The sequence below is a fragment of the Ceratotherium simum genome, chromosome 32 (assembly GCF_057802395.1).
Source record: "Ceratotherium simum simum isolate JZ-2026a chromosome 32, ASM5780239v1, whole genome shotgun sequence".
Lineage (NCBI taxonomy): Eukaryota > Metazoa > Chordata > Mammalia > Perissodactyla > Rhinocerotidae > Ceratotherium > Ceratotherium simum.
Window position 1 is genome coordinate 3,919,474 of NC_141931.1, and position 12,984 is coordinate 3,932,457.

At 35.5% G+C, this 12,984-nt stretch overlaps 1 protein-coding gene across 1 annotated transcript in view; it reads right to left on the reverse strand.

The window, feature by feature from the left end:
* The window catches only part of CCDC7 (coiled-coil domain containing 7), a 403,758-nt gene that overhangs the window by 248,247 nt on the left and 142,527 nt on the right, over positions 1-12,984 (reverse strand). Inside the window, 1 exon segment of the mRNA XM_087420895.1 lies at positions 1,907-1,944. Coding sequence (XP_087277021.1) covers positions 1,907-1,944 — 38 coding nt within the window.

A 12,984-nucleotide genomic window follows, 5' to 3' on the forward strand; every position in this document is an offset into this window, starting at 1 on the left:
TGCATTGAGGACCACACAGTTGTCATCTTTCTACTCCCTATAATATCTAGCACAGTGCCTTGCACGGCATGGACACTCAGACCATGTTTCCCTATTTGAACTAAATTGAATTGAAATAATCTTTCTCTTGAAGTTAGGAAACATTGTATCAATGAACAATTCTAGAAAAAAGCCATTTAAGAGGAATTGTTTGATTTTAATTCTATGATCTTTTTCTGCTCTTAATGTGATATATTCCCAGTCTGCTTGTCATATCATCCTCACTCTGCTGTTCCCATCCAACCCTCCTTCCATTCTTCCACTTCCTATTATCACTCAACTGCGACTTATCAGCCTAGTAGAATGGGGGCTGGCAGGAGCAGTGACTCACAGTAACACTATCATAACCCCTCTTCAAGATTTTTCCCAAAGTTCATAGAAAGTAACTGAGATTGCCTTACTATGTCTTCATAGAGACTAGAAATTCTCTTTAAAATATTTTTGTTTCAGCCAATGTTTCTACTTTATGAGATTCACAAAATATATGAAGAGTCTATCAAATTCATCAGCAGCAACTAAATGTTCAATATTAAAACAACTTATAGGAAAAGTTATCACTTCATGTTCTTCAGGGTGATAAATTATTGGCTTTTCAGGATTTTCAAAGCCAATACGTCACCATGTTTCCATAGAAAAATCATAGTGGTATGTAATGCTCTACCATAATCTTAACATGAATATAAGAGTATCATGCTTTATTTATTTCTGTTTCTATACAGTTCATAAGCTGGTTAAGTTCCCATTAAAGTTGAAGATAAGTATTAATACTTTTTATTATACCTTCTCAAATATTCATAATACCGACCATACATATTTATAATGTAAAAGAATAAATGACAAGAAATTTACCCATAATGTTTGCAAAGCAACAAATAAATAAACCAATGTCTAATTTTCTCCTGAGATATGAAAAACATATACTTTTTAAAATATAAATAATCATTACAGACATTAAAAATGGAACTTTTCAAAACTTCTGGCCATTCATCATTACATATATTACATAATTCTTGCTAATTTATCTGGGTCTGTAATCTAAAAATATTAAAATTAGTAATGAAGCAAAGAAATGCATTCTTTGAGGTCATTCTTTCCTCTTTTCTGTGTGGCAATCAAAGCCAAAATTTTACATCTTAAGATGTGTATAATTAAGGAATAAATGCCTCATGCACATTGAATTTGAACTCTCAATAATTTAAGTTAATGACTGAAAGGAAACACTGACACACTTTATTCTCACTGAATAGCAACCTAATTACTGACAGAATTTGCTGCTCCAATAATATCTCAGGTTCAGCCGTTCTGTTGCTTGACTGTTTTGTGAATAGGTCTGTGAATCAATCATGATACGTTAATCAGACTCACTCACTAGTGAAAACTATAAGATTTAATTAGATGAATCAATCAACTCAATTATTTATGTGCACGTATATGCATACATATAAAGTGACTGGGCAAAAATGAAAGGCAAAAAAAAATTTTATGTGAGTTGTTTTGTTTACTGAGGTCATGCATCTGAATGATGATAACTAACTTCAAAATAAGGATCAGTTCCTCACTATTTGGAAATTTAATGGCTGTTGTCAGGGGGAAAAAGTGGGTTTGTACACTAGACCTGGTCCTTAATTTAAATTTTTCATTTAAAAATTTTGTTTGACAGCATGCAAACACATTGATCTTTGATAACATCTGAAGTCTCAAACATTTTCTATTTAAAACTAGTTTCAAAGAAAAGAGTGCAATATTATAAGCAAAAATATAAATCAAGGAGTCTTATGATACTGAATTTAGAATGGCTATTTTTACCCTTTAGGTGTGCAAACTGATAAAGATTAAAAAAAGAATAAATTTTTTTTAAATGTTTTACCTTTTTCCAACTGGGCTTCCATTTTGGACAACTGAGATCTGTGATAAAGATAAAATCAAATTTAAGTACACCAAATATGCACATAAAATGTTTATATTAAATCATTTAGAAAAACATCCTTCAAAGCAGTTTTTTAAAAATATGACAATTTTTTAAGATTAAGGTGTCAAAAAAGCTAAGACATTATCACATTTGGCATTGGAAGGGACACTGTAGAAGAAGAACTGCTACCAAAATTATATTTCTTTTTTTTTTACTACTACATAGATATTTATTGGTGGTTATTAACTTAATTAATGTTTACATTTCTCTTAGAGAACATCGGATTCATTTTTTTTCTTTTTAAGAAACGATCAGGTTTCTTTCTGGAAAATAAACCTACATATTAGCTTTGTAAGGCAGGATACTACACAGTAGTATACTCTGCAGAGAAAGATATCACTGATCTTTGGGATAAAAAGACAACCACTCATATCAAAGTTGGACCACAGTGGAAGGTAGGTCAACCACCAAAATTATATTTCTAAATGAGAGCAAAGAGGGTTTTATACTTATAGCAAATAAAAATTATTTTAAACTTATCTGTTACATCATTATTTAATCTTTTTAATACTCTTTTTGAAGCAATTATATTTCAAATGCCAATAGTATACTAATATGGCAGTACTAACACATAGTATACTAATATGTTAGTACTTTTTTCTTAATTTACAAGATTTTTATAAGTATATTGACATTGCACGCTCAAAACATGTTTATTGAGGTGTGTGATCAAAAATACCAGGAAACTAGTGACCTCAAGAGTGTGATTTTATTAATAACTTACCTCTTGGGAAGATAACAGATATTTTCCTATAGCATAAATGTTGACTCTAGATTTTTATCCCAGGCCTGAATTTTACCTAACTCAGTTTCTTTTCTACACAGATTAGCTGGCTTTATCCTTACCCACCTATGGCAAGGATTTCTAGGTGTTCACCAAACTTTCTTTTCTTCTTAGGTATATTATGATCTATATCTCTAAGTCCCTCCTACAGTTACACGTGGTAAATGAAATATGAAAGAAAATGATGTGCACCACTTCCAGCCTGGTCAATGAAAATGACTCATGTTTAGTCTTCCATGTTTTTTTCTGGTAGCTGGATGTCTAAGTCCAGTGTGGCTCAGGAAGCTAAATGTAAGATGACAAAGCCTCCATATGCCAGGATACCTGAATGACTTGGTGGAACAGGACGCCCTAACACAAACACTGACCCTGAACTTCCTGGGACCATTTACATGAAGAAATAAGCTTCTATTGTGAGTGAGCCATTACATATTTTGGGCCTAATGTCACAAGAGTTAGCCTCTATATTAACTAACATACCACCAAGGGTTTTCATATGGCCTATGTAGATAACTAGGACAGAGCTAAATGATGCTGAAACCTAACATTCACATAGTGCTTTACAATATACAACAGCAGTTCATAAACATTATCTCATTCCACCCTAACGGCATTTTTATAAAGTATTATCATCTTCCATTAATTAAAGGTTTTATAGAAAAGTATGCTTAGTTCCTGACAGAAATAATAATAGGTCTTACCCCTCCCTTTAATTAAAAAAAGTCTATTACTCCAATAAACAACTTTAAAAATAGGTACAAAAACAAAAAGGAACTACTTCTTAAGCATGTCATTAAGATGTATATATGACAGACCTTTTGTGTAATGTAATCTAGTGTCTAGTAGTAGGAGTTCCAAATATTTTTCCTTTACTCCGTTTAGATTTTTTTTTAAGATTTTATTTATTTATTTATTTATTTCCCCCCAAAGCCCCAGTAGATAGTTGTATGTCATAGCTGCACATCCTTCTAGTTGCTGTATGTGGGACACGGCCTCAGCATGGCCGGAGAATCGGTGCGTCGGTGCGCGCCCAGGATCCGAACCCGGGCCGCCAGCAGCGGAGCGCGCACACTTAACCGCTAAGCCACAGGGCCGGCCCCTACTCCTTTTAGATTTTAAGCTGGCTTCCCTGTGAAGCCCAGACCCAAGAGCATTGGGAGCTTCCCACCTCATCTGAGAACAACCTCTCTTGATATTAGCAATATCACCACTCCACAGCCAAACTAGGTCACTATAATACCTAGAAGAGCTATATCAATGAAAGACACGAAATAAATTTACAGTTACAATATATATGTAAGACCTTATTCTAGAAACAATAAAAGTGAAGAATGCATCTGCCTCACTGATGCACAATTATTTTTTTAAAAAGATAGAACTTACACGTTGCTCCTTTACCTAGAAACTTACAGCAGTTCTTCCTTTCTGAAAATTGAAGACCAAACTGCTTAATTTAGCATTCAATTTAGGAGTTTTCACAACCTCATACCAATCTACTTGCAGTAGGTAGCCTCTAAACGGTTCCCAGTGATCCCTGTCTCATGGTGTTCATGCCTATAGTACCTCCTTCCCTTGTGTGTGGGCTGGCCCTAGTGACTACTTCTACTTCTAATGAATAGGATATGGCAAAAGTGACGGGATATCACTTCTGAGATTAGGTTCCACCTCTCTCCCTCCCTTCCAGCCTCCCTCCCTCTCTCTCTCTCCTTGTCTTTGCCCTTGCTTCCATGTTGTAAGTAGCCTTATGGAGACACTTCCATGGCAAGGAACTGATGTCTCCAACCAACAGCCAGCAAGCGCTTGGGGCCTAAAACTAGTCACATGAGTGTATAAATGAGCTTGGAAGTATGTCCTCCCCCAGTGGGGTCTTGAGGTAAATGCAGACAAGGCCAAGAGTGACCAAGATTCTTTGAAAATCTAATTTACCACTTTAAGTACTGCCCAGCTCTGGTTTTTCTTTGACAGTTATGGTGCTGCAACTCAGATAGGATCAGATTCGTCTTTGGACCCCCAGAACACTCATTCAGCACTCTAAGTGCACACCTTTGAAGCCTTGTCTTCACTCCTGACTCACTGATTGGGGGTCCATTGGTGAATCCACTCCTAAACCATTACTCCATTGAAGATAGTAGGGACAGATTTTGATTCTTATGATTCTGAGTATACTCTAGAATCTGGTTAGAGTTCCAGATAAACAGAGGCTGGGTTAGAGTCCTAGGTTTCTCTGTTTCTAAGAAGCTGGGTTAGAGTCCCCAGCAAACAGGCCCCAGGCTTCTTTGTTTATAAGAGGCTAGTCTCTGTCAGGCACAGAAGCTATAATAGAGTCCTAAGTTTTCTGTTTAAGTGTAAAGGTACCATTAGTTAAGAACATGGGAGCTTCTCAACTGACTGAAACTCCCTTGTTGAACCCCTGCTGAGTATATGCCCGCCAAATCTGTCTGCTTCCTTTCTTGTTGGCATTATTTCACTAAGGATAATATGGAACTTCAGTGGCCTCTTTGGGAAACTTAAGATCTCTCTCAAACTGGCTCCTCTAAAACCTCTCCCTTCCCATCACCTCTGCTCCTCATTCCTCCTTTTACCACCTTCAATCTTCACTCCAGTTCTCTTGAATCCTTTGATATGTCCCCCTTCAACCTCCTACACCTCCTCCACCCCTCTATCCACCCTGCCAAACTTTTCCCTTCCCAGTTCAGCTCCTCAGTTCCCTACAGCCACTTGAACTTTAGGCCTCCTATCCTCAATCAAGCGCTCTCAACAGACCCCCAAAGCAACCACCTGAGGCTGAAAAGAGAGAAAGAGGCTATTTGGAAACAGAATTGGATGTTATGTCTACTCAGATGAGCTGTGGAGACATCCAGATAGCCGCTAGATACTTCCTCAGTCACTTCCCAAAAATTACTCCACATCCTCCGTAGGATGACATATCAAGGCAAAAGAAAAATCTTAAAAGTCTCCTCCACAAATGTTGGTGAACAGGTATCTTAACTTGCCCCATTTGTCAGAAACACAATTTAAATAAAAATATAAAGTGGAAAAAAGACAAGAGCTAGCTCTTTTACATAAACCAGTGAGTTTGTATTACTATGTGTTCCTGACTCATGGCTAAAATTTTAGAATGAAAGTTATAAGATCTCTGTTTGTGGGGCCGGCCTGGTGGCATAGTGGTTAAATATGCTCACTCCGCTTCAGTGGCCCAGGGTTCGCAGGTTAGGATCCTGGGTGCAGACCTACACACCACTCATCAAGCCATGCTATGGCAGCATCCCACATACAAAATAGAGGAAGATTGGCACAGATGTTAGCTCAGGGCCAATCTTCCTCACCAAAAAAAAAAAAAGATCTCTGTTTGCATCTGTGTGTATGTTTATTTATATGTGTATGTATATATGTTATATATGTGATATTTTTTACCTCCAGATGGTATTACCAAATTAGTTTATAAAATCTTAAAGGAGTTTTATTCACATAGGCTTAGAGATAAATGAGTGCTTATATAAAGTATTCCTAAAACTCTCAGAATTGTAGAAACTAACCCAAATGTTTTTTTAAGTTCATACAATCTGGAATAATCTTTGGTAAATAAGGCTAGTTTTTAAATTGTTGTTAAAATAAAAACAAGCATGTCTTCAGAGTTGTCAGCATTAAATATAATGCAGACATACAATTTTTTTCTACCTAAGTTGACTAGTCAAACAAGCTTATGTTATATATACTAAATGTTTACAATTATAAAACTATAAATCCTACCTAATAAAAAAATGTACAATTAAAATGACTTGCATGATACATGATAAGCACAGCAGTAAAAAAAAAAAAGAGGGATGGACCATATGTTTAACTTTTTAGGTTCTTTGCTTGTGTGATATTTTTGATACCTACCTGATGTATTAACAAGGAAAATAACAAAAAGGGGACTAGCTTTGTATAATGTCTCATGAAACTGTCATGAGTAATTCAAGCATAATTGTTAAGAACAAGTAAAATTAAATACATGTAAGTGGAATAAGTCTATAAATGTACTTTTCAATAATAATTATATTTTATAATGTATCTACTTAAAAACAGTTTCAAAAATCTTTTTGGAAACTTGAAACCTTAAAGCTATACTAAATTAAGTTAAATGATGGATATTTGTTAACTACCTAGATCATTTCCAAATAAGATAAAACACTGAAACATTAATTGCTGAATATAAGTTTATCTACTTTTGACATCTTGTTTTTATATGGTATAGAGAAGCTAAATATATTTTTGTCTTTTAATAAACATGAGAAATAAATATGAAAAAGACATATGACTCTAGAAATTGAAATGATGTGTTCATAACTTTGCTGCAGAATGACAGTATATGGCTGATAGTTCAAAATTGCTTACTTCCTGGCTTTCTCTGCAAAAGAAAGTTTACTAATGGCTAAAATTCTAATTGATGTATGTAAAATAAAACTACTAGGAATAATAAGGATAAAGAAAAACAAAACTCTGTATGAAAGGAAATAAAGATGTGTTTTTGATAAGGAAAGGTATGAAGGACATTTTTTTGTTGAGGGAAAAAGAGAGTAATTTTGTTCTAAAGTAGAATGGCTAGTTGTTCCAGAATGAGAAATAGGAAAGAGTAGTACAAAAACTGAATGAATATAAAAAACAAAAACTTGTAGAAGCTTTGTGGAAAAGGAATCCTGGAAAATGAATTTTATGTGGGTAAAGCTAGGTAAGATTGGGATGGATTTATTTATAAGTTTTCTAAAAATGAACCTTAATATCAAAAATATACTGGTGCAAAACTAGGATTTTATTTTCTCTCTGTTAAAAGGACAAAGTTTTCTTGGACTATTGGTCTTCTCTTGATAAGAGATTATGAACGGTTTTTCTTTATCTCTTAAGTAATCTGCCTAAAAAACAAAGATTCTGTGTTTTATCGAAATAATTTCCTGCGCTTCATGTTGTCTTTATCAAATATTTAATTACTTAAGAACACCAAATCTTCTCCATATTAAAGAGCTGAAGTGGTTTTGCTTTTTTTTTTACAATCATGTAAACCTCTATACTTGTTTTTGAAATCTTATTGTCACTTTTGTTAAATGGATAATTCAGTATTGTTTCATAGTGACCTGTGAACCTATCTAGTCAAGTGTTCAAACCTTTCGACATTTTTAACAACTCCCCAAAATCAAATGCTAAATCAAGTCTTTTTGACCTTGAACTACCTTTCAAATTTCCCAGAAGACCCCTGGAAAATCTCAAAGGATTTTTCTCTCACCTTGTAAAAGAGAGATATTAAACTAATTAGGCTTATCTTGTATGTTAAAAGACATGGGAAGCATTGTCAAATAAATGATGATAAACTTTCATAGGTTATATATGTCTGGATATTTATTACTAATATAAGTATTACAGAAATTGTTTAAAGTTCATAGAAATTTGTCAGTACCCTCATTGTCTGGTTATTATGTTAAAATGTTTTATATTACAGAAATAACCAAATTTCCTTGTCAACTACATTGTAATGAACTCGCATCAGATCTTTAACCTTGACCATTTTTGTCACTTGTCACTCAGAGAGAGTTACTGTTTTATTTTGCTTCTTCTCTGAAAGTGTTTATAATCAGCCACAGATGAGCATGCTCTACGGCATCACTTCAGTAACTTGGAGACCATGCCAGCAGACTAATAAGAAGTTCCAGAACTAATAAAGACGCTGATGGGTTCATATAACTGCTAATCCAAGATCAAGTAGAACAAGAATTGAATTAATTACAAGGGACTGAATGAACTGATGATCATTAAATTTTTTGATGACCCTTTGTAACATTGCTGTATCTTTAATATTTTTTTCCAGATTTAAAGAAATCTTTTTCTCTTTTCTCTTAAACTATCTATAACTTACAGCAATTTGGTCAAGTATACTTTTGTGAACAAAGATGAAACAACTACTCTTTCTCCCTACTTGATCCCTCTGGAATTTTGAAAGTCTTAGTGAGTATTCTTATTTTCACCGCAATATAATTATTTGCATAAGTAAAATAAGAACCTATTTTCTTTGAAACAGAACACAATTAACAACATTGGTTATATTACTAAAGCTATGACTGAAATGTCCTATTAGAGAATGATGCATAAAATCAGATATGACCAGACAGTTTTAAGGAACTAAGGCTGACTTTATTGAGTCAATAAAACCCCCTTCAGGGGCTGGCACTGTGGCATAGCAGTTAAGTTCATGCATTCCACTTTGGTGGCCCAGGGTTCACCAGTTCAGATCCTGGGCACGGACCTACTCACCACTCATCAAGCCATGCTGAGGCAGCGTCCCATATAGAGCAACCAGAAGGATGTACAACTATGACATAGAACTATCTATTGTGGCTTTGGGGAGGAAAACAAAAGGAAAAGAGGAGGAATACTGGCAACAGATGTTAGCTCCGGGTCAGTCTTCTTCAAAAAAAACCCTTCAAAAAACTGCCTGATATCTCACTTCTAGGGTTTCTGACCTTACAGGTGAGTAATAAAGATCACTTCCTGGAAGGCCCAGGAACCTCAGAATATCCTGAGGACTTCAAGAAGAAAGAAATTCAGGGGCTGGCCCAGTGGCGCAAGTGGTTAAGTGTGTGCACTCCACTGCGGCAGCCCGGGCTTCACCGGTTCGGATCCCGAGTGCGCACTGACGCACCACTTGGCAAGCCATGCGGTGGCGGCGTCCCATATAAAGTGGAGGAAGATGGGCACAGATGTTAGCCCAGGGCCAGTCTTCCTCAGCAAAAAAAGAGGAGGATTGGCAGATGTCAGCACAGAGCTGATCTTCCTCACAAAAAAAAAAAAAAAGAAGAAGAAGAAATTAATTCACCCAAGTCTGTAGATAATTACAGGTGAAGTCTGACTGAGAGTCGTTGGCTTGGCTTCCTAGCCTCAAAAGGCTTTTACAAGTCCAATCTCAAGTTTCTTATGAAAAATTCCAGCAAAGCAAACTCAAAAGACCTATGTGGTCAAACACTATTCTTGTTGCACTTATGTAAATAATCAGGCCAATTTTAATGAGACTAGACTTACACAGAAAATGAATTAGTCTTACTTTGATTATCTTTGATAGAAATGGGGGTGACTACAGAAAGATAAATTATGTTTCAATAGAAAAATATAGCATACCCTTGTGGATATTAAATTCCAGTCTTGCTCATTGTCTTTAAGGTTTTGTTATCTACCTATAAACTGGACTGAATCCTGAATTCTAGTTTCCTCTAGTATCTGGCTACAACTCTTCAATTTAATGTTTCCAATTTTTCTCCCTTCTGACTTGGAATCATTGAGAATTAAAACTGCCCTTTTCCCAAAGACTTCCAAGCTGAAACTGGATGACTTGAAATAAACTTCAAGGAAATCACCATGACACATTATGTGTGGGCAGCCTTCATGCCTGCTCCCACTCAGAAAGTTCATTGGAACACCCAATGCCATCACCACAGACATTCAAATTGCACCAAGAAATTCACTGCAGAATTTCCACTGCTGTCCTCACTCCACCATCTAAAGATACTCTGAGCCCAACATCTAGAAAGCTTCTTGACTGGCTTCTCTCTGGACTCAGAAACTGGGTTTTTAACTGTTAATCTTTGTTTTTATTTTATTTTATTTTATTTTCATAGAAACTCCTCTCATTAAAGCCTGACTGCTAGCACCATCCAGCAGATACCCTCTACTACCAAGTCCCAGCAGACGATTCAGCTGGTCATTAATGAACAAAAGGTGACCAAACAAGAAATGGACTTATATTGTTCAAAGGAAAGGAGAATGTTTCTTCTTTCCATGAACATGAGGAAGGACTAACAAAGATTCTTTGCTTGACCAAATTTTATTCAAACTCCTGTACCTTCTCTTAGGCCCATCTGTGCACTTATAAAATCCAGTCTTAGCAAGCACCCTGATAAGTCAATTTAGCAACAGTCCTCCATCTTCCATATCTGACCGTCCTCAATACCTAATCAGATTCCTCGTCCTCTACTATCCCCCAGGTGATGTCTGATCATTCTTGCCTGTCTTTAGTAAAGATCCTGTTAGGTCAGTTTAGCCAGAATCTTCCTTAACCCTGAAGTATCTTCATAGTAATTTTCCACTGACCCCCCCCACCCTACTCCTCGATGATAAATTCTCACTCGCCCAGGGTGGATTAGGAATTCAACCTGATTCTATACTGAGGTCTTTTTTCCTCTATTGCAATAGCCTTGAATAAAATCTGTTTTTACCACTTTGACTACTGCCTAGCTCTGGTTTTCCTTTGACAACATTTTGATTACATCCTCGTGAAAGACCCTGAGCCAAAGGACCCAGCTAAGCCCTACCTGGATTCCAGACTCATAGATACTATAAGATAATACATTTTTGTATTATCTTATCTAAGCCACTAAGTTTTGAGGTAATTTATTATACAGCGAAGTATAACTAATACAGTACTTTTTGTTCCTCATTCATTTTTTTAACCAGATGAATTTTAGGAAATGAGGGATAGAGAAATAGTGTTAAAAGTAAAGAGAACAAAATATGCAAAATCAAGAAGGTGACAGAAAACATGGTATATTCCATGAACTTAAAGAAGTTCTGTGTAGCTGAAGCATAAAATATGTTTATGTGCCTGTGCCTATGAAGGCATGTGCAATGGGCTGGGGGGGCTAATTAAAAATGAGGCTGATGTCTCAGGAAAGGACCAGATCTGACAAAGCCTTAATCCATAATTAGGAATTTGTACTTCAACCTAAGAACAATGGGAACCATTAAAGATTTTAGGCAAGAAGGCAACATGAATAGATTTCAATTTTTGAAAAGATGACTAGACTCCAACTTGGAGACTGGACTGAAGATACTTAATTCTGGAGAGAGGGAGACCAATTAGAATCCTGGTGGCAGTTTGGGAACTGTCAGTGAAACTGGGAAAAATGGACAGAATTTAATGGTTAATAATTGGATTGAGAAAAAGGAATAGAAGAGACAACAACGATTCTCAAGTTACTAATTTCAGCAATTAGGTGGTGAGGATGCCAGGAAATTGTGAATACTGGGAGAAGAAATAGGTCTAAGAAGAAAGCCGTTAGTTCATTTTGGGACATGATGAATTCTAGGTGCTTGTATCCCATTCAAATAGATAAATCCAGTATGTTTATAAATAATATGTCTGGAAATTGGGTGATATCTGGGTTAGAAACAAGAGATTTATGTGGCACTTGAAGCCATGAAGGAATATGAGCATGCTCAGAAAGAGTATGTGGAATAAAAAGAGAATCCAGGACAGAATTCAGAGAAATACCAACATTTAAAGGATGGACAGAGCCAGAGGAGACCAAAAAAAGAGTAGTAGAAAAATACAAAGAAAACCAAATAATTATGGTATCTCTAAAACAAAATGCAGATTATATTAAAAAGAAATAGATGGTCAAACATGATCAAACACTGCTAAGAGGATAAGTGAGATAAAACTATAAAGTATCCTTCAGAATAGCACCAAGGAGATTTGTTGTGACCTTGGCAAATATAGTTTTAATATAGTGGTTGGGAAAGAAGTAAGATTACAGTTAATTGAAGAATTACTATAATAAGAAAATGGAGACTGTGAGTATGCACAACTTCCATTCCATCAAAACCTCCAGTAATGATTCCTCCTGTTTCATTATTACCAGAGCAGGCCAATCTGAATAAATGACATTATAAACACCATCCGTGCAAAGAACCTAGCATACAGTAGATGTTTAATAATGAGTGTTAAACTGAATACACAAGAAGACAGATGTGTGTTAATCTACTTATAAAACCCCTAAAAATAAAAATCACTTGCCCATGTTAAAGATAAAGAAGTTACCTGGTAGTTATACTTCAGGTAATGAAGGTACACTTTTAAATTCATCTTACTATTTAATCTAACATTTTCTATATTTAACCTATCACATATGACAGCTTTTATTTTGGATCGGGGGGAAATATTAGGAAATAAAAAAACACTAAGCTATTAACAAAGTGAGGGTTTGAATGAAGCCAAATAGACAAGCAAAGGAGATATCCTCAGATAAAATTTTGGAGCCAGAAAGACCCAAATTTGAAGTCCAACTCAACATTACTAACTGTGATGTTGCAGTTTACCTAATTTTTTTAAGCTTCAGTGTGATCTTCAAAAGAGGGTGCGAATAGCTATCTTACAGTGCTGTGTAAATGA